The 20217-nt window shown below is 40.4% G+C and overlaps 5 protein-coding genes and 1 long non-coding RNA gene across 10 annotated transcripts in view; 4 read left to right on the forward strand and 2 right to left on the reverse strand.

Moving 5' to 3' along the window:
- LOC112487452 (uncharacterized) overlaps positions 1-1093 on the forward strand; it is a 7215-nt gene extending 6122 nt beyond the window's left edge. Inside the window, exons 3-4 of one of the 2 annotated variants that reach the window (XR_003050536.1) lie at positions 653-827; positions 921-1093. This is a non-coding gene — a long non-coding RNA (uncharacterized LOC112487452). The remainder of the gene's footprint in view (positions 1-652; positions 828-920) is intronic. The other variant, XR_003050537.1, reaches the window with a different exon arrangement.
- tapt1b (transmembrane anterior posterior transformation 1b) overlaps positions 1-3044 on the reverse strand; it is a 6641-nt gene extending 3597 nt beyond the window's left edge. The window contains exons 1-6 of the mRNA XM_025058319.1: positions 2792-3044; positions 1558-1688; positions 1360-1478; positions 894-1056; positions 662-797; positions 78-175 (exon numbers count right to left, since the gene is read on the reverse strand). Coding sequence (XP_024914087.1) covers positions 78-175; positions 662-797; positions 894-1056; positions 1360-1478; positions 1558-1688; positions 2792-2963 — 819 coding nt within the window. The 5' untranslated portion in view covers positions 2964-3044. The remainder of the gene's footprint in view (positions 1-77; positions 176-661; positions 798-893; positions 1057-1359; positions 1479-1557; positions 1689-2791) is intronic.
- A 1017-nt stretch (positions 3045-4061) lies between these two features.
- On the forward strand, positions 4062-6255 carry clrn2 (clarin 2). Its single transcript, XM_008316860.3, has 3 exons — positions 4062-4979; positions 5550-5729; positions 5817-6255. Exons 1-3 carry the CDS (start codon positions 4727-4729, stop codon positions 6083-6085), a joined length of 702 nt encoding a protein of 233 aa, XP_008315082.1. The 5' UTR covers positions 4062-4726; the 3' UTR covers positions 6086-6255.
- Positions 6256-7188: 933 nt separating this feature from the next.
- On the forward strand, positions 7189-9918 carry LOC103383647 (perilipin-2-like). 4 transcript variants are annotated; one of them, XM_008316862.2, is made up of 7 exons: positions 7189-7306; positions 7381-7411; positions 7909-8113; positions 8545-8627; positions 8726-8963; positions 9060-9199; positions 9519-9918. In XM_008316862.2, the coding sequence occupies exons 1-7, from the start codon at positions 7248-7250 to the stop codon at positions 9849-9851; spliced, it is 1089 nt and encodes a 362-aa protein (XP_008315084.1). In that variant the 5' UTR covers positions 7189-7247; the 3' UTR covers positions 9852-9918. The 4 variants fall into 4 exon arrangements, with proteins under 4 accessions (XP_008315084.1, XP_008315085.1, XP_008315083.1 ...); XM_008316863.2 differs by having other exon boundaries at positions 7197-7411; positions 9654-9918; XM_008316861.2 differs by having other exon boundaries at positions 7198-7411.
- A 270-nt stretch (positions 9919-10188) lies between these two features.
- Positions 10189-13485, reverse strand: rps6 (ribosomal protein S6). The gene is made up of 6 exons (XM_008316865.3): positions 13358-13485; positions 12611-12742; positions 12092-12302; positions 11466-11612; positions 10610-10767; positions 10189-10325 (listed from the first exon to the last, which is right to left on the reverse strand). The coding sequence occupies exons 1-6, from the start codon at positions 13361-13363 to the stop codon at positions 10230-10232; spliced, it is 750 nt and encodes a 249-aa protein (XP_008315087.1). The 5' UTR covers positions 13364-13485; the 3' UTR covers positions 10189-10229.
- Positions 13486-13546: 61 nt separating this feature from the next.
- Positions 13547-20217, forward strand: part of acer2 (alkaline ceramidase 2) — a 10045-nt gene continuing 3374 nt past the window's right edge. The window contains exons 1-4 of the mRNA XM_008316866.3: positions 13547-14242; positions 14629-14743; positions 17416-17557; positions 17908-18045. Of these exons, the coding sequence (XP_008315088.1) occupies positions 14129-14242; positions 14629-14743; positions 17416-17557; positions 17908-18045 (509 nt within the window). The 5' untranslated portion in view covers positions 13547-14128. The remainder of the gene's footprint in view (positions 14243-14628; positions 14744-17415; positions 17558-17907; positions 18046-20217) is intronic.

Raw genomic sequence — 20217 nt, forward strand, 5'->3', positions numbered from 1 at the left:
GTTGCTAACGCTGCTGCGCTGTTGCTAACGCTGCTGCACTGTATAATACTGTGCACGTGGCTGTGTATGTTACTCACATTGTTTGACATCATGATGGTGAGCAGAGACTTGTTGTGTGAGTTGAAGGCAACATTCAAAGTGGTGGCTTGAACCATGATGAGAATGGCATGAAGAACTGAGTACACTTGAGTCAAGGAGGGAAAAAGAAACGGTTTTCCATAAGATCTGTGCTGCTTCTGACTTTTATACTACTTATACCTATATTTATATAAATACTACTACTACTTTTCTACTCTGTTTAGACAGTATTTACAAATGTAATGTTAACAAACACAAACTTGACAGAGTATACATAAGTGACAGTAGTGTTTTACAATAAAGCTTTCTATCAATGTTTTCTAGAGATCAATACTTTTTAAAATAATTTTAATACAAAATAGGTTGGATATTTAATAAATACTTAAATAGATAATTAAATAAAAAACTAAATAGAAAAGTAAATACCAATATGTCTCTATGACCAACTAAATGTTTATTTTAACTAAATGTTCCAAATCCTAACAATACATCATATAAGCTCATGGACAACAAACATGTAACCCAACACTGTTCCATTGACAGAAAACAAAAAATAAAATCAGGTTCTTTCCAGTCAGGATACAGACATAGAGCACGGCCATCAGGAAGTGAGGAATCACACCTATGTGTGCTCTCTTCTTCTCCTTTGGTTCGGTCGCCGTCCAGTACAGAGCATCCAGAATGTCCTGACCAAATGATGAGAACAGCCGATCGGCCACCTGATAAGATGGAAAATAACGACAACAAAGGTGAGTGAAAGGACGGCTGAGATGTCAGTGGTGATTCAAAGAACCAAAAAACGTCACTGTGTTTACCTCTAACATGTTGTATATGATGTACAGTTTGATGACAGACTGTCCCCTGATGAGGTGGTACATCATGGCGTAGTCCACATAGCTCATCATGGAATAACACAACACCATGATGAAGCCTTTCAACACATCACACACCTGGGCTGGTTGCAACAGACGTGAACCACTAAAAAAAATCAAGGAAAAAAAATTACAAAACACAGCTAAAATACTCCCACGCTCTTAATGATAAAGGAGACTTTACTGCCATCTACAGGTCAAGAACCATACTAGAACAGTTGCTTGTTCCTTAAAGAAATAAGTCAAATCAGATTTAAATAATTTTCCAAAAATTTGTTTCTGCGCATTGTTACAGGAAATGTGACTTTTGTAATGATTTAATATGTTTTTTACATTTTAAACAAAAATTTGCTTCAGACAAATGCTTGTTTTAAAGGCTGCCTAAAATTCTCAATTTGTAGCACTTCACCTGAGGCCGCAGCATGGCAGTGTGAGGAGCCGTAGAAGGGCCAGAATTACTCTGAGGGGCAATAGCGTGAACACGTACAGAAAAGCATCCAAGCACAGGAAGAAGCCAAAAGTCATCAACTGCAGAGACAAAGGATATGATGTTAATATTGACTTTTTTTACACATTGTTCTGCAGAGTTCATCCTTTCTCTGTTTACCTTCTCCAGCTCTTTGGGGATTCGAAGGCAGGTGTAAACCCGTTCTCGCCGCTCTGTGTATTTGGCTTCATTGTGTTCCAAAAAATAGCCTCTGGTGAGCTCAGTAGTTACAAACCGTACCAGAGACAGGTCTATATACAAAAGGACAGGAAAAAAGGTGTACTCATGAATATTACAACAATAAAATGCTTGTAAAATTATACATAAATAATACTTTGCCTTGTTGTCTATTGTCTGTTGTCTATTATTATAACACTCCTTCGATAAATAAATGTATAGTATTCAACCTCATTACAATATATTTTCCCCACAGAATCTTGAGTAAGATGGCTGTTTTTCTTGAGATGCCATAATATAATGGGAATATCTAAAATAACAGCAGAATTTTCAAATTAATCACAAAAATATTGCATAGAAAGCCTTTTTTTATTAAAGCTAAAGAGTGAATCAGTCAGAGAAACACAATTTAATCTAGCTGAGTGTTTGCCCACAGTATCTGAGGTAGAATCTATATCCTAAAGTCCAAGAGAAAAATGGAGTAGAAGCACTGTTGCCAGATCAGGTGGTATTCCGGGGGGACAAATAGGTTAAAGAAATAGGAGCAGGTACAAAAAAACTGAGTTCTTTGTTTCTCCCCATTTATCAACAGCAGCAACAACAGCACACACAATGCCAGAATTACTCTCCTCCCCCCCCACCAAACACCGAAATCCCCCCCCCCCCCCGCCAAAAAAAAACGCCACCCATAACAAAAAGCCAGGAGTCGTAATTTTTCAGCTGTCTTTAAATAATTTAGAAATCGCTACTATCATCAAATTCCATGTACGCTGCAAATACACACCCATACACCCGCTTACTGAAACTGAAGTTACTTTCAGCCAACAAAACTCAAGTCTTACTTCAGTCCTCTAGAGATTAACGAAAACGTTTCTACTGTGTGTGTCAGATCCTGGGTTTGTAACATGAAATTGACAGTTGAATTTGTACTTGGGGTTCTGGTCCTCACTGGGCTACTTTGGTGAAACGAACCTGGCAACACTGGTTGCAGCGCCCTAGGCTGCAAGGTCTCGGCTAAATGAAATGTCAGTACGTGCCTCTGCAGCGTACATTACTGTGTGTACAGTGCACCAGAGTTATCTAACAACAGCTGTTAACAAAAATATTCAACCACATTAGCAGTTAGCTTAGCACTGTCACACAGAAGCCTCTAGGCTTAGGCAAAGCTAGCGCTCACCTGACAGGTTGCGTTTCTTGCCTATGTTGCCACCATTTTTTTCACTGAATCCTAACGTCTCCCTTAGCCGGTCGGTATTGTTGTCCTTCTCGGATTTAGCGGTCCATCTCTCTTTCTCCTTGTCCTTCTCCTCCTTTTCCTCTCCTAGACCTGCCGATAGCGATTCCGCCATCTTCACCACACAAGCTCATCTGCTGCTGGGAGTAGGAAAAGAGTGGTGATGCGTCACACATCGTGACGTCACTGCGTACACCAAGCTCCACGGTTCGCCAGTAGTGGTCGCTAAATTATTCTTAACTTTTAAAAGTTTTGTGGTTAATATCGTTCGTGTGTTGTGGTTTAGCGGACGGTTTATATGAGGACCAAACAGTCAAAATGTCACCAACAATGAAACCCACTAAAGGTTAGAAATTGAACTCTGAACAATTGATGGCTGATGAGCTAGCCCCACATGCTAACTCTAACTGCCAGCAACAAATAAAATACAAACTGTGCAGTACCTTTCAGGGGAACATACTGTACATGATGTTTATAGGTGTGGTGAAACATGATTCAACAGGAAACCACGGCTAAATGTTTGCCCCAGGCCCTTATCACGTGGTTGATTTCATTTCTTGTTCCATCTTTGGGCTATTTTTTACAACATGCTTTGATCGCTGAGTAAATAAACAGACACACACATTTTGACCCATCTAAACAAACACATTCTGACTTTGATCCACACTGGCTCATGGTCAGAAGGGAATTTCACATATTTATTTAACCTGTTTTGCCCTCATGCTAAAGCTGAACTTTATTACTTAAAAAGATCCTGTTGTATTTTAAAGCCACACTGTACAGTACTTTATAGTAGCCCTACAACAAGTGCTACTTGAATTTAGTTTTGAAACCACGTATAAATCAAACACAGAAACAGCACCTAACTGTTTTTAACAAAGTAACTCACCCTGTCGTTATTGGGATGAGATTCCCCAAATCACCACAAGATGGAGCACCAGATGTACATGTTCCACAGTATGAGAACCAATAATCTATCCATGCTTATCCTCCAACTTTTTTTTACTATCTTTTATTAACACTCCTTCCCTTCAATGGTTACTTTTAATTTTTGTTATACTTTAACTTTGTTAAATCATATTATATTAGGTAATATTTACTGTAAACTTACATTATTGACTTATATTACATAACAATAGATTTGCAACCTAAGGATTAAGACCATAGGATTATAAGTATAAACAATGACTGACATTATGCATGGGGAAGGATTTGCCGTGATTTTTCTAATTCTAATTTAACCTTTGTTAGCCTACTTGGGAAACAGCCAAGCACTTCCTCTGTCCAGTTATATATAGATCCAATTTATTGCAAACAATATGTGAAAGACAGTCAGTGAAGCATGGATGAAGCAAGATTTGCATGAGGCCCATATTAGGATTGCTTAATAGTCACCTTATATTGACCTTTAGGATGAGGAAACTGACCTCATCTGTCAATTTTATACCATCAACCGCCTTCACACTATTTTACAGCTACATCAACGATAAAGGTCAGCATTACATCCCCGGTTCCAAAATACCAAGCAGCAAAGGTTAATCAATCCCCTGAATAAAGAGTGTGTGCGTGTGTTGTGAGACAATGTATTTGTGTGTGTACGCGCACGCGTGCGTGCGTGTGTGTTTGTATGGACAGGAACCAGGCGCGGAGCAGGGATAGAGTTTCTCCCAGTAAGAGATCTCTTTGACCGCCATAGATTCTGTTTCTCCTCCCGTGACTCACTTCACTCCACCAAGAGGAATAACTATTTGCATTATTTTCCCATGATTTGTTTCGTCTTTTCTTAACTTAAAATAAACTCATGGTGGTGGGGTGGTGCGCTGCGCGGTCGCTGCCCGGCGTCGTGTTACCTTCCTCGGGACACCATGGTCTCCTAAGATGCCTTCCCTGTGGAAACGGATAACGTTCTCGGTGGCCTCGGTCCTCTGTGTCGGCTCAGTGGTCCTCCTGGTCGTGGCCCTGTCCACGGAGCGCTGGGTCACCGGGAGGATCCTGTGTAAAACCGGGGCTGAGATAGTGAACGCGTCCCACCCGGAGATGGAGCAGTTCATCGGGAACATCTACTACGGTTTATTCCAGGGAGGGAAGAGCAAGAAGTGCGGGCTCGGGACGAGGAGATCCAAAATATTCAGTAAGTTTTAACACAAGTATAATATATACAGTCATAAAATAGTGTTTTAGTCAAACCTTAGCCCTACACTGTGCAAGTATAATCTAACAGAGCACTAAAACTTGAAGCATTGAAGCATCAACTATTAGCATTAAATATGAAGTGTATATTTTATTAGATAAAATATCCATGCTTATATTCAGACATACTGTATGTTTACACTGTTGCAAAGCTTTAATTTCAAAACAAAGTGAGAATAGAGACACACATGAAAAAAATATATTTATAGGGTTGACGTCAACAAAATCTTTGTTCAAATCATCAAGGACAAAAAAAGGACGTGTTGATTTTTTAAATTTTATTTACTTCAGTGTTTACGTCACACAGCTCTTTTCACATCAGCAAAGTCAACAAATTTTATTTACTTCAGTGTTTATGTCACACAGCTCTTTTCACATCAGCAAATGGATTTTGTTTTTCTTTATCAAAGAATAACAATAACAGGTTTTTGACAGATCTGTGCTGTATCATAGTTCATCTGCTCACTGGTTGACTGCACATGTTTTTTTTTTGTTTTTTTGTATTGTCCAGTTTTCCCAAAACTTGTGCGAACGTTGAATGGCGGTCTTCACATGATGGTGATCCTCTTCTTGTTTGTGGCCATTGGCTTCGCTTTGGTCAGTTTATTTTTCTGTATTTTCAATGCACGGAAGGTTCCCTACCAGAGCATTAAGGGCCACAAAGGACTCTACCTTTGGAACCTAATTGCTGGTATGTCAAGGTTATTAACTCGGAACTTTTGAAACACATTTTACGCTTGTTTTTATGATTCACTAAAGTATGCTCTTCTGTTTGCAGCTCTTTTTGGAGCCCTGGGTGTTTTGTGTTTCCTGGCAGCCATGAGATGCCACAGTCTGACTGAACGGGTGGCAAACTACAAGGAGAATCTCTTCGTTCTTGTTGTGCTGGACGACAGCCTGGACTGGTCTTTCTGGCTGGGAGTGAGCAGTATTGCCACACACTTCGCTGTATGTGGAGTGGTTGCCATGAGTCGCATCAAGTTGCCCAAACCAGAGATCAAGAAACCTGAAGAACCCACGATCTCTGCCCTGGACCTGCTCTACTGAAAAACTAAACAACGCTTCAAGTACAGACTTATTGTTGACTTGTGGTAATTTTGACTGAACTACACACAAACTGAAAAGACGAGTCACTTGAAACCGCTCTCTAAGACTACAGGACTTGTCATCCATTGTATCATTTTATAATATATAACATAAAAAATATATTCTAAAGATTTGACTGGATAAAATGATGATGTTATTTCCACAAAATCTGCATGGACCTGGGCAACTGTTCAAATTTACTGAAAGGGTTATAGTAAACTTCAACGAAGAGTCTTCAAGGAAGTGAAAACATGAATTTTTCTACTCACTCTGTATCATCTACATAACATCACATACAACGTTGAAGAGTTCCATTAGGCAACTGGACGTGAAATTTTCTCAAGATAACATCTCATCCAAGTCTTATCCAAGTCCAGAGCCTAACGGAACTCTTCAACCTTGACCATGACCTGGATGACTGAGCATCTTCATAGAGCTCATACAACCATTTCTAAGGTCAGAAATCTTTTCTTCCTTCACCTTTTTCTTGTAACCAAAAAACTCCATTTTCACCTTTGTTCATCTACAACCTCTCTTGAGATCATGTTACCATGCATTAAAACATCAATTGAAAACCACTAACAGCACATAAGAAATCTCAGTATCATCCACTTTACTACGTCAGGACTCCAGATCAACCACCTGTCTTCTGTCCAGTACCCCACTGTCTCTCAATAAAACATTCAAGCAGATCTCATTTCTAACCAATCCATTCTGCCTGTATCCTCTTTTCACCACTTTTGTACACTGTCCATTACTGAACTTGAACACATCGATCCTCTTACCTCTGTTCAGTGTTTCGTAACCATTCCACCTTCCTAACCTCAATTTTACACAAATTGAGAGACAAAATTAAATGTAACACAGCCATTTTTATTAATGTGGCAACTATATGTAAATGTAGGCAAGCATTGATGGTTAGGATTTTAAAAAATAATAATGTGAGAATTGTATTATATTAAACATTGTATTTATACTTTATGGTACTACGTGTGTCAAAAACGAGTACTAAAATGAGTGCATGACGATTTTAGGACGAATTTTTTCTTATAAAAAACAGCAACGTTAACAATTTGACTTATCGCGAGATCTTTTGCATGAGAACAGGTGAGACGACTGATTGATGCAGCCGCTGCCTCACGACATGAGTGAATGTTTGGCTGTGAACGGACATCGATCAAAGTGAGCGACGCATTATTTTATGGTTCTGGTGTAAACGACCGAGATATAATTTATTTTTTTTGTTCTCGGTACAGTGTTTCAAACATGCCGAGGAACAACAACCAGGTGAGTACCATGACCGACCAAGAACCCGAGCCTCACCACAGGAATTCTGTTCAGTAAGAATTGTCTTCAAATGGTGAAAACAAAATTATACGTAAAATAATATTTTATTCCACTGGATACACTGGAACATCTAAGTTATTTTACTTTTTACAGTTAAATCCAAAACCGTATTAGTTTATGGGTTCAAATTATATAATATATATATATATATATGTCACAAAAGTAAAAATAAAATAAAAAGTCAAATGAAGAGCCCACGTTTTAAAAAATAAAAAAAAGTCAAATGAAGAGCCCACGTTTTTCCATAAATATAAATGTGTCTTCGAATCAGTTCCCTTTTAGCAAGTGATTTAATTTAGCCAGAAATACGGGATATTTCCTCCGAATAAATGCAACTTCTCAATTTAGAAAATTTCGAAGAAAACAGTCAATTTTGAACGTATGTAACTATTGTAGTATAAAACTTTGACTCTTTTTTTTTTTTTTTTTTTTTGTAGAAAGCACCAAATGCTGCGGCTCGATTCTCCAGATTCCCCGTAGTTCGCTCGGCCTACAGCAGCCTGTCACTCGTCTATTCCGACACTAAACGATATCACCCCAGACTGAAGAGTGTGTGTGAGGTGCTGGAGAACAGCGTGTCGGCTCTGGGCACAGCGGCCAGTGACAGAGTCTCACCGGTTATAGTCCAACTGCAGCCCCAGAGTGAGTACTGCTACAAAAACCTGGTATACAAGTTCATAAGGTACAACCTAAGAGTAAGAATTCTCAAGCTAAATAAAAATAATAATAAAATCTTAGTCGATCTACGTAACTGACACATCAGAATAAGAACAGTGGTGTGAATTAATATTTCTCCTTACAAACTTAAAACTGCCTTATTTTAAAATGTCACTAGGGGGAGCCAGAATCTCCCGTATTCCGTGACCTTCATGAATTGTGATATTATTTAATTTTATTTTTAAAGTGTTATAAAGTGTGTGTTGATAAAAAGAAAAAAGGTTGGTGATATTTGTTATCAAATGCATGAGGAGTTTCAAACATTATTTACAGCTAGAGAAAACAATGTAAGCCCTTTTTAGAGCAATTACAACTACGCTTTTATTGATGGTGTCACTGTCTTGTTGTGTCTATAGTTTCCGCTGCAAATGATGTGGCCTGTAAAAGTCTGGACTGGTTGGAGATTACGTTTCCTGTACTTCACACTCCAGCAGAAGAGGTAACTGCATCATTTTATTTACGTATATTCTCTGTTTCTCTGTAAGATTTAAAACCGGCTCTTTTTTTCTGCCTTCTTCTTGGGACTGCTTTATCCAGATCGTAGCCACCGCCAGAACCATGATTAATGAGATCCAGGACGTGGTGCGAATTGCAGCTCACGGGACCCTGGACTGTGTCACATGGGTGCTGGAGAGGATGCAACAGGTGGAAGAAGGGACCAAGGACAATCCAGCAGGGAGAGCCATCAGCGTTGCCGGTGTGGGACTGGATTCTGCCCTGAGCACAGCGGAGTCCCTGATGGACCGAGTTCTTCCTCCCACTAAAGAAGACAGAAGTACACGAAGCACTGCAGCGTGGAGCTGCTGAATTAACATGAAGTTATTTGCATACGTGTTTAAATCTCAGCTGTCACTTCTTTGGCCTTTTGCAGAAGCAGCAGTAGCTCATTTGGTGCAAGGCTTCGAGGTCAGCAGTCTCTCAGGGGGCTTTGCTGTACGACTGGTGTCACTCACGGCTGAGCTCTGCCGCAGGACCTTCCACATGGTTGGGGCTAAGGTGCACTGTGTTCAGGTGTGCTGTGAGTACTGTTCATTGCAAGAGTTAAACGGTCTGCTTTCTCTGAATTGATAGTACAAGAACTGACTGCTAGTTATTTATATCCGGCGACCAATGTTACTGGTTCGATATTCGAATAATTTTCCGTAGGAATCATGCGCATTTATAACCCATGAGGACCATCCAGGGTCTGTCACACTTTTTTACCAAAACTGCTGGGATGTGCCCCAAGTAGATAATCAGCACCAAATTGACTAATCCACAGGTACAAAACATAATATTGATCAGATATTTATTTTAATTTTTACGACATTCTCATACTCTTTATCCACAGGTAGAGACCTTGTCCAAGTCCTCGGCTCTGGTTCAGGACCTTCAATTCTCCTGTCTGGGTTTGGTCTGGAACCTGCAGGGTGTTCCTCAGTACTTGCAGCACCAGGCTATTTCTGCTTTGTTCTTTATCTCTCAGATGTACGGCCTCACCTGCTCTCAATCCCAACAAACCCAGTGTAGCAGAGCCAGAAGTCCACTCAAGTCAACCAAGGACTCCTTACCTCAGAAGGACACACCACAGGTCCATCCAACACCTACGTCACACACCTGCCTGAAGGCCCATCCTCCAAAAGTATCTCCTAAAGTCATGGCACGTGTTCGTTGTTTGAGATAACTGTTAGTACTGACTTTCACAAAGTGGTGTATTGCATTGGTGTAAAATAAAGTTAATCAAAGAATCATTATGTCTGTGTAAGTTCAAGTCTAAATGAGGCAGATGTTGTGCAGTGGCCAATCTGTGACAACGATGAAAAGACTGAATATTGGTCATACATTCTGACCAATATATACATGGTTCTTCAATAAAAAAATGTTCATGCATTACCACCAGCAGTTTTCAGTTTACCAGGAAAGTAGTCAACGAACTCTCAGTCCTGTTATAGTTTAAGTGTCAGTAATGTTTTTAATTTTGAACAATGGTTGGAAAAAATGAAAACACCTGAACAACGATATTTTTTTTTCAGCAAAACATTTTCTTTATTTGTGTCTGATTTCACTTTTGGCTGGACTCTGACTTGGACTGAGATGCTCTCAGAGAAGAAAGACGACGTCTCTTGGCGATCTGTTCCTGGCGCTTCTCCTTGGCCTCCTGTTTGCAGGAACAAATGTGTGTCAGTAATGTTTTAACACAATGGTTACTCTCAATTGAGTGAGTTACTGCCCCCTCCCTCCTTCATCACCTTCGATATTTTACTCATCCTCCCTCCTTCCTTCATCACCTTCGATATTTTACTCACCCCCTATTTTGTAACAGTATGATATGCAACACTAACTTTGCTTTGTATGTAAATATCGCATGTCAACAATAAATCATCACATACCTTCATTCTCTTGTTTTAAAATATTGCATGTCAACAGTAAATCATCACATACCTTCATTCTCTTGGCCAACAGCTTGGCGTATTCGGAGGCTTCCTCTTTGTTTTTCTGGGTGCGCTGTCTCTTGAGGGCAATACGGCGGCGCTTGTGCTGCAGGACACGAGGAGTAACCAGTCTCTGGATCTTGGGAGCCTTGGTTCTGGGCTTTTTGCCTGTCAAAAAAAAAAAAAAAAAAAATGGAGTCAGCCATTCATACAACTCAACACCTGGTTGGGGTAAAGAAAAAAAAAACACTTGACTTTGTGGGGGCAGTTGTGGCGAGATTAACAAATACAGCTCCAACAAAACCTGTATCTGTTTAACTTCTTCCCCACAGAACAGTCTAATTTGACTATAAAATCAGCCAGATAAAGTTTTCTCCATTTATTAAGGTAATTCTGTACATATCTGCATGCCAAGCTGGTGAGGTTTATTTGAACAATCATACACAATGTGTAACTAGCTGCATTAAAACACTGCAGACAGATGGACAATGTTGAGGTACCATGCCAAAAGAAAAGCTTTATTTTTAGTCTGCACGATATTTTACTGAAGGATGACTTTCCTCTACTGTTCTCTATAGAGTTTGACTATGGGTATATTTACACTATATGTTATAATAAAACTATACACACCCACACCACTGGTCCATCAAAACATTGTCTTGCATAAAACTGTCCATGATGCAAAAGGTTGAAGACAACTACATTAACCTATGATTATATTAATAACATTTAATATAAATGTCCTCGCCCACCACATTTTTTATTTTAACTGTAAAATGCTTCCACAAATATTCAAAACCCAAACACATCCAGGTGTGACTACTTTAAATAGCTCATGGGGAGGTGGCAGTAGCCACTGATCCTACCTTCTTTAGTCAGGGGTCTTCTCACAACATACTGTCTAACATCATCCTCTTTAGCCAGGTTGAAGAGCTTGCGGATCTTGCTGGCCCTCTTGGGACCAAGACGGCGAGGGACAGTGCTGTCGGTAAGGCCAGGAATGTCCTTCTCACCTGAAAATATTTAAGTCATATTTAAAATACAATCACAACGGCAACTGGTTGTCAACAAAGCCTATAAAACGGCCTAAAAACAGGAGTAGTCAGGTACAAAAAAAGGGAAAAAAATCATTTCAAGTGAACTTTTTACACTTTGAAATGTTCAAAAATCACCCCTGAACTTTCTGATCTATTAATCTGTGTGTGTCATAATTAATGACCAGACATTTAGATAACTAATGAGAGAATGGCAGAGCATTGCAGTTCAACCAACCATGGTCACAGGTTTGGTCGCATCTGGTAAGCAGCTCCACGGGTATTCTAGCAACACACTGTCCCCCCTTAGTGACTACAGGTCAATCAACAAGGGTCTACTGGTGTGCCATCAGAGAAACGACACAAGGCTCATCAAAATGAACATACTGACAACACAATCTTTACATGCAATGTACTAATCCTAACAAGTGATTCAGAAGCAGCACGCTACACATTACCTTTCTTGACAATGACCAAATTGAGAACGCTGAGGTTGGCATCAACGATGCAACCACGGACAGACTTGCGCTTGCGTTCACCAGTCCTACGGGGGCGATAGCAGGAGTGGCCCTTGCTGAGCAGCAGGCGCACACGGCCATGGGTCAGCACACCCTGTTTCATGGGGAAACCCTGCCTGTCGTTACCACCGCTGATGCGGACAACGTATCCCTGTCAAGACAAAGACGACAACATTTACATATATTATATTTCCCACTGTTTAGGTCACTTTACAGATCTCAGTATCCACAAGAGCGCTTTACTCTAAAGAACTTGTTGGTGTTGAAAAGTTGAGAGAGTGATGCTCTTGTAATCGGCCAGTATGATTGACTGGCGATTCGCTTAGCAGCTCTGCAGCTTCTTTTGCAACACACTGTCCCCCCTTAATGACCATAGAACAGTCAAAAAGGGTCTACTGGTGTGCAACTTAAAAAAGTTCTTCTGAAAACCACTGAAGGAAATAACGCAACATCTCTTACCTTCCATTCATCACCCAGAGGATCAGCAGCCACCTCTGTGGCCATACGCTTCTCATAGAAAGTGCGGAGCTTACGCTCATCGTCCACTTCAATCAGCTTCTGGCAGCCAGTAGCGGGGAATGAGATGTTCAGCTGAAAGACAGGGGTGATAGTTGTACATGATCACACTACTTTGGAACATGTCAATATAGTAAGATATATGTGCATCGTTTAGTACCGTTTAATATCGCGTAAGTAGGGTGATACTGATGCAAGAACAGGTAACAAAAAACTAGAAAATAATAGTTTCAGGTAATATGAAAAGACTAGGTAACTAGAAAATAATAGTTTCAGGTAATATAAACCTAAACACTACCGGCAGTAGCGGCCTGTTAGCTTTGCTGCCAGATAGAGCCGCTAATGTTAGTTGCCTCGTATATTTCTATAACCGCCGAAGGACTCTCATTGTCAAATACACTACACTAAATTAACATGCTATTAGTAAAGGGAAATTATTTATTACAGTTAACCGAAGCTATGACTTCGTGCACATTTCTCTCTGTATTCCGCCATCTTTACAAAGCTCACTTGCCGACAGCCTGAAAGCGTTAGCTTTCCTCACAATCAAAGCTCATCCTCAGTATGCGAGCATAGACTGCGCCATCAAAGTAGCTCGTTTTGAAGTACAAAAACGCAACTTTACATTTATATTAGTATTTTAAATTAATCGATGATACACAGACAAAATAAGTGTAAGAAATGTTGTACCTTCATTTTGCCAAACCGACCCTACGAAGGTCCGCCACGGGAAAGAGGCCGGATATCCGCTGCGAGGTCTCACATAGACCCAAATGTTATCGCGATATTTGGTTCACAGTAGTTTTCATGTCCTTAAGTTATACATACATTTATTAGGAAAAAAACAAGGTGTTTGAAGTTGCTAAGTAGCCTTTTACTTATAACATTTTACTAACATTCTTTTATGCCGTGTGGACCATTCGTATTATGGCAGAAATGCAATAAAGCTGTCAATCGCAGTCAATTACACATTTTAAACTCACTACTTTAAACGATATTATTTTGTTTGTATTTTTTATAATCATACTAATACTTTGGGTTGTATTGTATATTGTATATTATATTGTATGTATTGTACTTTACAAAATATAGCCATAAGATCTACAACAAAATTGCATTCGAACCAGGAGGAAACCGGATGTGTGTTACAGTGACCCCTCTCATGGTGCCTGCTTCTTCTCTGGATACTTGGAGCAGCTGTCAGGATGTGCGCACTGTGTACAGAGTAGAGTGGAGCGTCACGACAGACAGGGGGAGGCTTTGTGCGGGGATAACGGCTTAAAATGCGGCTCAGCGACGCTCTCCGCAGTATCTCACACTGTCCCGTGCACTCTACGTGTCAATACATTTAGTGCGTCAGACAGGCAGAGGGATTTACTCGCTTGTTTTTTTAATCTCCAGCGCTGACGGCGGACTGTTGTGTCCACTCCACACGGTCCGTCCGACTCAACTAGTTCAGACATGAGTAACGTTAATCTGATTTTTTGGGACCAGTTGCAGGCTGGCAGCTCGGACGTGGATTGGTGCGAAGGGAATTACCTTATTTACCCCAGCATCGCTGAATTTTACAACACGGTCGGTTTGACAGCTGAAATCACCAGCCTGTGCATTTTTGCTTTTCTTTGTGTCTTGTATTTTGTTTACACCAAGATCACAGTTTTGCTGCGTCTTTGTGTTTCTTGCTGCCGCACTGTTGTGTATCTACAGCTTAGCTGCAGTCGCTCAACTTTAACACTTTGCCTACAGCTTAAGCATCACGATGTTTGTTTGATTTTTGTTTTTGTTATTGTTTAGTGTGATAGCATCAGGTTAGAATTTTTTTTAACCTCTTCATTTCAGCTGAATGTCAGGCCTGCACGTTGGTCCACTTCTGACCAGTTTAATGTCACTGAGGGAGGGGGAAAAAACTTCCCACAATGATTGCATTTTGGCTCATTGCTTTCCTTTGTTTTTCATTCCAGATCAGCAACATATTGTTTTTTGTTTTACCGCCCATATTAATGTGCTTGTTCCGCCAATATGCAACACATTTCAACAGTGGGATCTACCTCATATGGATTCTGCTTGTTGTGGTCGGTAAGTGGCTCTGGCACAGGATTGATTTTTGTGTTAACCTTTTAATCGTTTGTGCTTATTTTGAACTGCATGAATGAAACCGCTTCACCGTCATTTCCCTAACTCTGTCATTTGATAACTTATCCATTCTTTGTCATCATTATTATTATTATTAGAGCTGTGCACAGGTGATGCAACAAAGTGTGAGAAAGTATAAATATTTAAAACCCCAACCTTAAATCCCAGGGTGTGACAGTCGTTATGGTAGAAGAATTAATTAAATCAGAATGTCAGCATCAACCTCTGACTAACACGCAGTTACATCCTCACATCCACAGTCTCTACTGTACTGGATATATAGATAAATAGAAGGTTTGCTCTGTGGGTTTACATTAGAAAAGGGACTGTCAGAAAATAGCTACGGAATTAATTCAAGAAAAAAGTCATGATTTATCATCACCAGGCTCCAGCCTCATGATCTGGTTATCAATCACAAGCCTCACCACTGTGTGCCAACTCCTTTACATTTTTTAATTATCATTTACTTCAAGATGTGATTAATCACACATATGATATCACTCTTGATTCAAGAAGACCTGAATCAGCCTTAAGCTATTCAGAAATTTGCTGCGGTTATCCATCAGGCTATAACCTCTTTATACCACGGACTGTTGTAGTAACCTGGCCTAGAATTCCAATCATGCTGAAGGATGCTGAGGAAAATGAAGAAATAATTTTTGTCAAAACATATTTTGCTATATCGTTCAATCGCTGTTGTGTCAGAAATGATCTTCATAGTGTGAACTGTGAGTGTGAACAAGTCCGTTGTCTGATTTTCCACTGGATCTCTCAGTTGAATTGCATCTGTGTGGAATCTTAATTTGCAGCACTTTTTATAGCAAAGAAAGAATTAGCACACATGAGCGAAGCATGGAACGAAGACGTGCATCTGCCCCATTTTGCATTGACTTTGCATGTGCTTTGGTTGCACCGTGTTAACACCTGGTACAATTTGCACCAAAAACTCTTACCTGGTTAATGTCCTGGAATAATTATTGTCATAGCAGAACAAGAAATTGGTTTGATTGTAATTAAATTTGTAACGTAAAATATTTGTTAAGGAGGACAAATCCTTAAAACCTTTTCATTATGCTCATAGAAATGTTGAATACATTTAGTAATTGTATTTAACTGTAAACTGTACGAGTGCTTCATGATATGAATTGAAATCTGAATGTCCTTATAATATCCCATATCTGACTGAGGCTGCTCTAAGACCAGTGAATTTGCCTCATTCGTCACAGAGTATGGATCCACAGAATGATGCTTGTCTGTGTTTATAAAAGAAGTCTAAGTCCCAGAGAGAGAGAGACAGAGAGAGAGAGAGAGAGAAGCCACTTCCTACTGTGGCCGTTACAATGTTTAGGAACAACTGTGGTCGCACAGTCAGCAAAGATAAGCGGACAGATCTCCCAGTGTTCTTACTGCACGTAGAGAACAACAAGAACCAGGGGCAGTTGTAATGGATTTGCATAGTGACGTTGCAGCAGGCACATCAATCAGCAGCTGCAGGCTGTTGACTGTGCTGTTACTCAGACGCCTCTGGGTCACTTCCAAATGAGGTTGTTTGTCCAGTTTAATGTTTTGTGTGTCACTTACCATGTCACTTATCCTGTTTGAGTTTCGTGTTTTCACAGGGTTGAGTCAGAACCCAACAAATCCCGTAATGTTTAGACTCGATATGCGATATGCCAATGTTGTCCAAATACTTAATTTCTGATTCCGATATCAACCGATACCGATATAGGCCTAGTAATATTTTTTTATTTGTATGCACAAACCACTGTATGAGTATGAGATTAATTAAATAAGCTGCAATGCTGCCATCTAGTGACATTTACTTTAATATACAGCTGTTTATCCCCAAATCTATTTTTAAGGCGCACATCATTTGGCGAAACCCAGGCACGATACTTACAGATATTACGTAGTATGCTAATATCTGTCCGCCGATATTATCGGACGTCCCTAGTCAAAATCAATAAATTCTCCATAGCATCCCAAAATAGCAGCGATCAGTCCATAAGTGACAGTGTAAATTCATTTTCAAGGCAGTCCTTTGTTTTGTCCCCGTGTGTCCAGCCTGTGGTTCGTGACCACAGTGGGACGTTTGTTTCTCAGAATCACTAATTGTCCACAGGAGGCTGTTTTGATGTGTGTGAGTCTCCTCCCTCTGCACTTATGAAAACAGGTTATGCTGATAAAAAAGAGGGCTGCTGGACAGTGATAACAAGGTGGCGCTAACAGACTTGTCCCCCTCTGCAGACTTGTTTATCTTCCAGCGGATGGCGTTAAATGTCTTGTTTGCTCGGCACATTGACATTTCTGAGAACTTTCTCTGAGCTGCTTCACAGCTTTTGCCTGAAGGGAATCAATTACAACAGTCAACTGTTTCTAACGTCTTACTATTAGTTTCCCTTATTTTCCTATAGTTTTACATGACTACTGTTTTGTTTGCAGTTGTTATTTGCATAGTTTGTTTATTGTATTTCAGGATACAGTTATCTCAAAATGACTAGTACTTTGTCCAAACCTGCATACTTGACAAACAGATCACACATGGAGGTTATTGACTGCCTGAAACTCTTTCTCCTCTGACCACAAACTCGTCTTCTTGCATCTTTGACTACCAGGTATTGGATCCACATATTTCCACGCCACCCTCAGCTTCCTGGGCCAGATGCTGGACGAGCTGGCCATCCTATGGGTTCTCATGTCTGCCATCGCCATGTGGTTCCCCAAGAGATATCTACCTCGGATGTTCAGGAGGGATCGGTACGTCCGCCAGTCTGACTATTAATCCCTCTCTGGTGCATTAGCAGGAGCCTGGTGTAGGCTCGTCATCTGATGTGTATTTGCCCCACTTCACCTCCCCCCCCACACACATCCCCCCGCCCCCACTCTACCCTCTGTTTAAAATAGGTCTGTCTGAGATAGCTGACACCAGGAAAAATATATCACATGTCTTTACTTCTTCTTCCATTGTTGCCATGGATTTTATTTTCTCTTCAGCCCTGACTGATTCTTGTTGAACCTCTGAATGACTGCAGAGATTTCTTTTTTCTGTGAAAGTGCAGAAATAGAATCATTAGCTTTTTTTAGCTGATGTGTTTTGCTCTCTCCAGGTCAAGGTTCAAGGTGGTCATTGGCATCCTGTCAGGCATCACCACAGGGTTGGCCTTTGTCAAACCTGTCATCAACTCACTGTCACTCATGACTCTGGGAATCCCCTGCACCGCGCTGCTCATCACTGAGCTCAAAAGGTTGGTGGAAAAAGGAATGCAGTTCATATGGTTCTAAATATGTCTCATAGATACTTGACCTTGACAATAAACCTATCTATCTGTCTATTCTCATTTTCAATTTTAACTGAAACTAGAGTTGGGAAACCAAATAACTCAGAGCTGGTGACCTGGTCTGAAAAAGTAATCAATTTCTCCATGCCCATCAGTACACAAGGAGAACATGGAGCATTTTCCCAGAATCCACCACTGATCTCTGATCAGTAGTTGTCCAATAGTCAAATGAAAGAATACAAATTAAATGTTTAGGTTAAAGGAACTGAACCTTGTTTTCCATTTGGACTGACGTGCTGAGGTCCAGTAATTACAGTTGGAAACTGACAGACTACAAACCACAACAACAACAGCAGCAGAAGCTTCTCTTCCACAGGTCATTGACCTCTTTTGACCTTTTGTCCTATTCACTGGTAAACATGTGCAGTAAAACACGGGGGTCACGGGGTTTGGTTAAGGGAGAGCCTGAGTTCCTGAAAACACTTAATTCAACCTGTCATACCCTGTGTGTGTGTGTGTGTGTGACTCACTCATGAGTGTCACTCAGTCTGTCTAATACTTTCCTCCGTCACAGCTGTCTGGAGCCACACTCCTTTGTTTCTTCCGTTTCCCACAACCCTCAGTGAACAGTGTCAGTCCTCTAACCTGAAGTCATTCTTTGACAGTTCTGCCGTCCACTGGTGTTGACCCTGTGTTGTTGTCCTAAGTGGACTGGGACAATTCCTGTGGCTGTGACTGGTGGACCTCTGCCATCACAACAGACATGCTGTTCTGCTGTTAACCACCCTCTCTGCTACAGTCTGTCTGTTGGCCCACGCTCAGGTCACTTCCACTCGGACAAAAACATGTTCAGAGTGTAGGAATTAGGAAATCCACTGAGGCGATAAACACCAGTCACAGCCGGGTCACAGTAGATGAACTGTGGTTGAAAAAAAGAGAAACACTGGCAGAAATGTAGATATAGAAGAATAGATTTATTTGTGATTTATTTTATCAAAGTACTTTGATGAGAATACTTTTTCTGCAGCTTTTTTAAAATTAATTAATTTCTCTGATATGAGACAATCCAAACATGATAATTTAATAAAACAGTTAACAAAGTTGATTTGATTTAAAGTTCTTCTTTTCACACGTCTTCATGAAGACTTTTTAATGTCCAGCTGTTCGTTGTCCTCTGAGAGTCATCAGCTGATGTCACGGAGCCTCTTCCTCCCTGTTCTCTGGAGAGACAGAAGGATCTCAGCTGAACTCCACCACAGACAGACAGACAGACAGACAGACAGACAGGTAGACAGACAGATGGATTTTTTTTCTTTACTTCTTAAACCCCAACAGTCAAACTCTCTATCAAACCGTCCACTCAGGGAGCCGTCCTGGGTTCCCGTCCTTATCTCATGCACTTCCCTTTCCCAGATAGGCAGCTGGGTGGTGGTTGTTATGTCAGCAGGAAGAGCTAGTGGCAGTTAAAATGGTCCTGATACTCACACACAGAACTGGTTCCGCATTTGACTGTAGGCATTTCAAACACGTACAGCACTTATCACTAATGTTGATACCAGGTTAATGGCCTGTGTTCTCCAGTGGTGATTTATCATCTTCTGTGTTTGTTTTTTTTCCCTCACATGCCGGGAAATCTCCCCCTTTTCACCTCCCTCTCTGTGGAGCTGTTGTGTAAGACAGTTACATTTCGCCTCTCTGATAAATCGACTCACTCTGTTGACCTAAAGTGACAGAAAAGAGACTACGGACAACTTTCTTTTTGTTTATTTTGTTATTATGTCAGTTCTTAAAATCCTTAAAAAATAAAAATAAGTAGTTAATTGATGTGGAAAATTGATTTATTTGCAGTTTAGGTCAGGTGGCTTCGTCTTTTTTACAATGAGAATGTGTGGTAGCTCAACACTTGCACAGGTGTTCTTTGGACAAACGGAAACATTTCTTTAGTCTGGCTCCCTCTACAGGTGAAAATATTGTCAAGATTCAGGAAGACAGGAATTCTTTCTGTGCAGAAAGGCAGCAGCAGAACTGCTGAACGTGTTTATTCTGCTCTGTTCGAGCAAATACCAAAGGAGTTTAATTAGATTAGGATCTGTTGACTTTCTCAGTCATTTACAATCAACTCATTTACGTTTGTAACAT

This window comes from Cynoglossus semilaevis, chromosome 9, assembly GCF_000523025.1.
Source record: "Cynoglossus semilaevis isolate Cse_v1.0 chromosome 9, Cse_v1.0, whole genome shotgun sequence".
In the NCBI taxonomy this organism is placed as follows: Eukaryota; Metazoa; Chordata; class Actinopteri; order Pleuronectiformes; family Cynoglossidae; genus Cynoglossus; species Cynoglossus semilaevis.

Bases quoted from the DNA above. Each gene is read 5' to 3' on its own strand.
- rps6 (XM_008316865.3), bottom strand. The intron at 12,303-12,610 runs GTAAGAGATGTT...TTGTCTTGACAG, and splicing joins CTCTGGGTGATGAATGGAAG to GGATACGTTGTCCGCATCAG. The intron at 10,768-11,465 runs GTAGGATCAGTG...TTTTTTTGACAG, and splicing joins AAGACCCCTGACTAAAGAAG to GCAAAAAGCCCAGAACCAAG.
- clrn2 (XM_008316860.3), top strand. From the start codon at position 4,727: ATGCCTTCCCTGTGGAAACGGATAACGTTCTCGGTGGCCTCGGTCCTC. The intron at 4,980-5,549 runs GTAAGTTTTAAC...TGTATTGTCCAG, and splicing joins GAGGAGATCCAAAATATTCA to TTTTCCCAAAACTTGTGCGA. The intron at 5,730-5,816 runs GTATGTCAAGGT...TTCTGTTTGCAG, and splicing joins CCTTTGGAACCTAATTGCTG to CTCTTTTTGGAGCCCTGGGT.
- LOC103383647 (XM_008316861.2), top strand. From the start codon at position 7,277: ATGTTTGGCTGTGAACGGACATCGATCAAAGTGAGCGACGCATTATTT. The intron at 7,412-7,908 runs GTGAGTACCATG...TTTTTTTTGTAG, and splicing joins TGCCGAGGAACAACAACCAG to AAAGCACCAAATGCTGCGGC. The intron at 8,114-8,544 runs GTGAGTACTGCT...TTGTGTCTATAG, and splicing joins AGTCCAACTGCAGCCCCAGA to TTTCCGCTGCAAATGATGTG.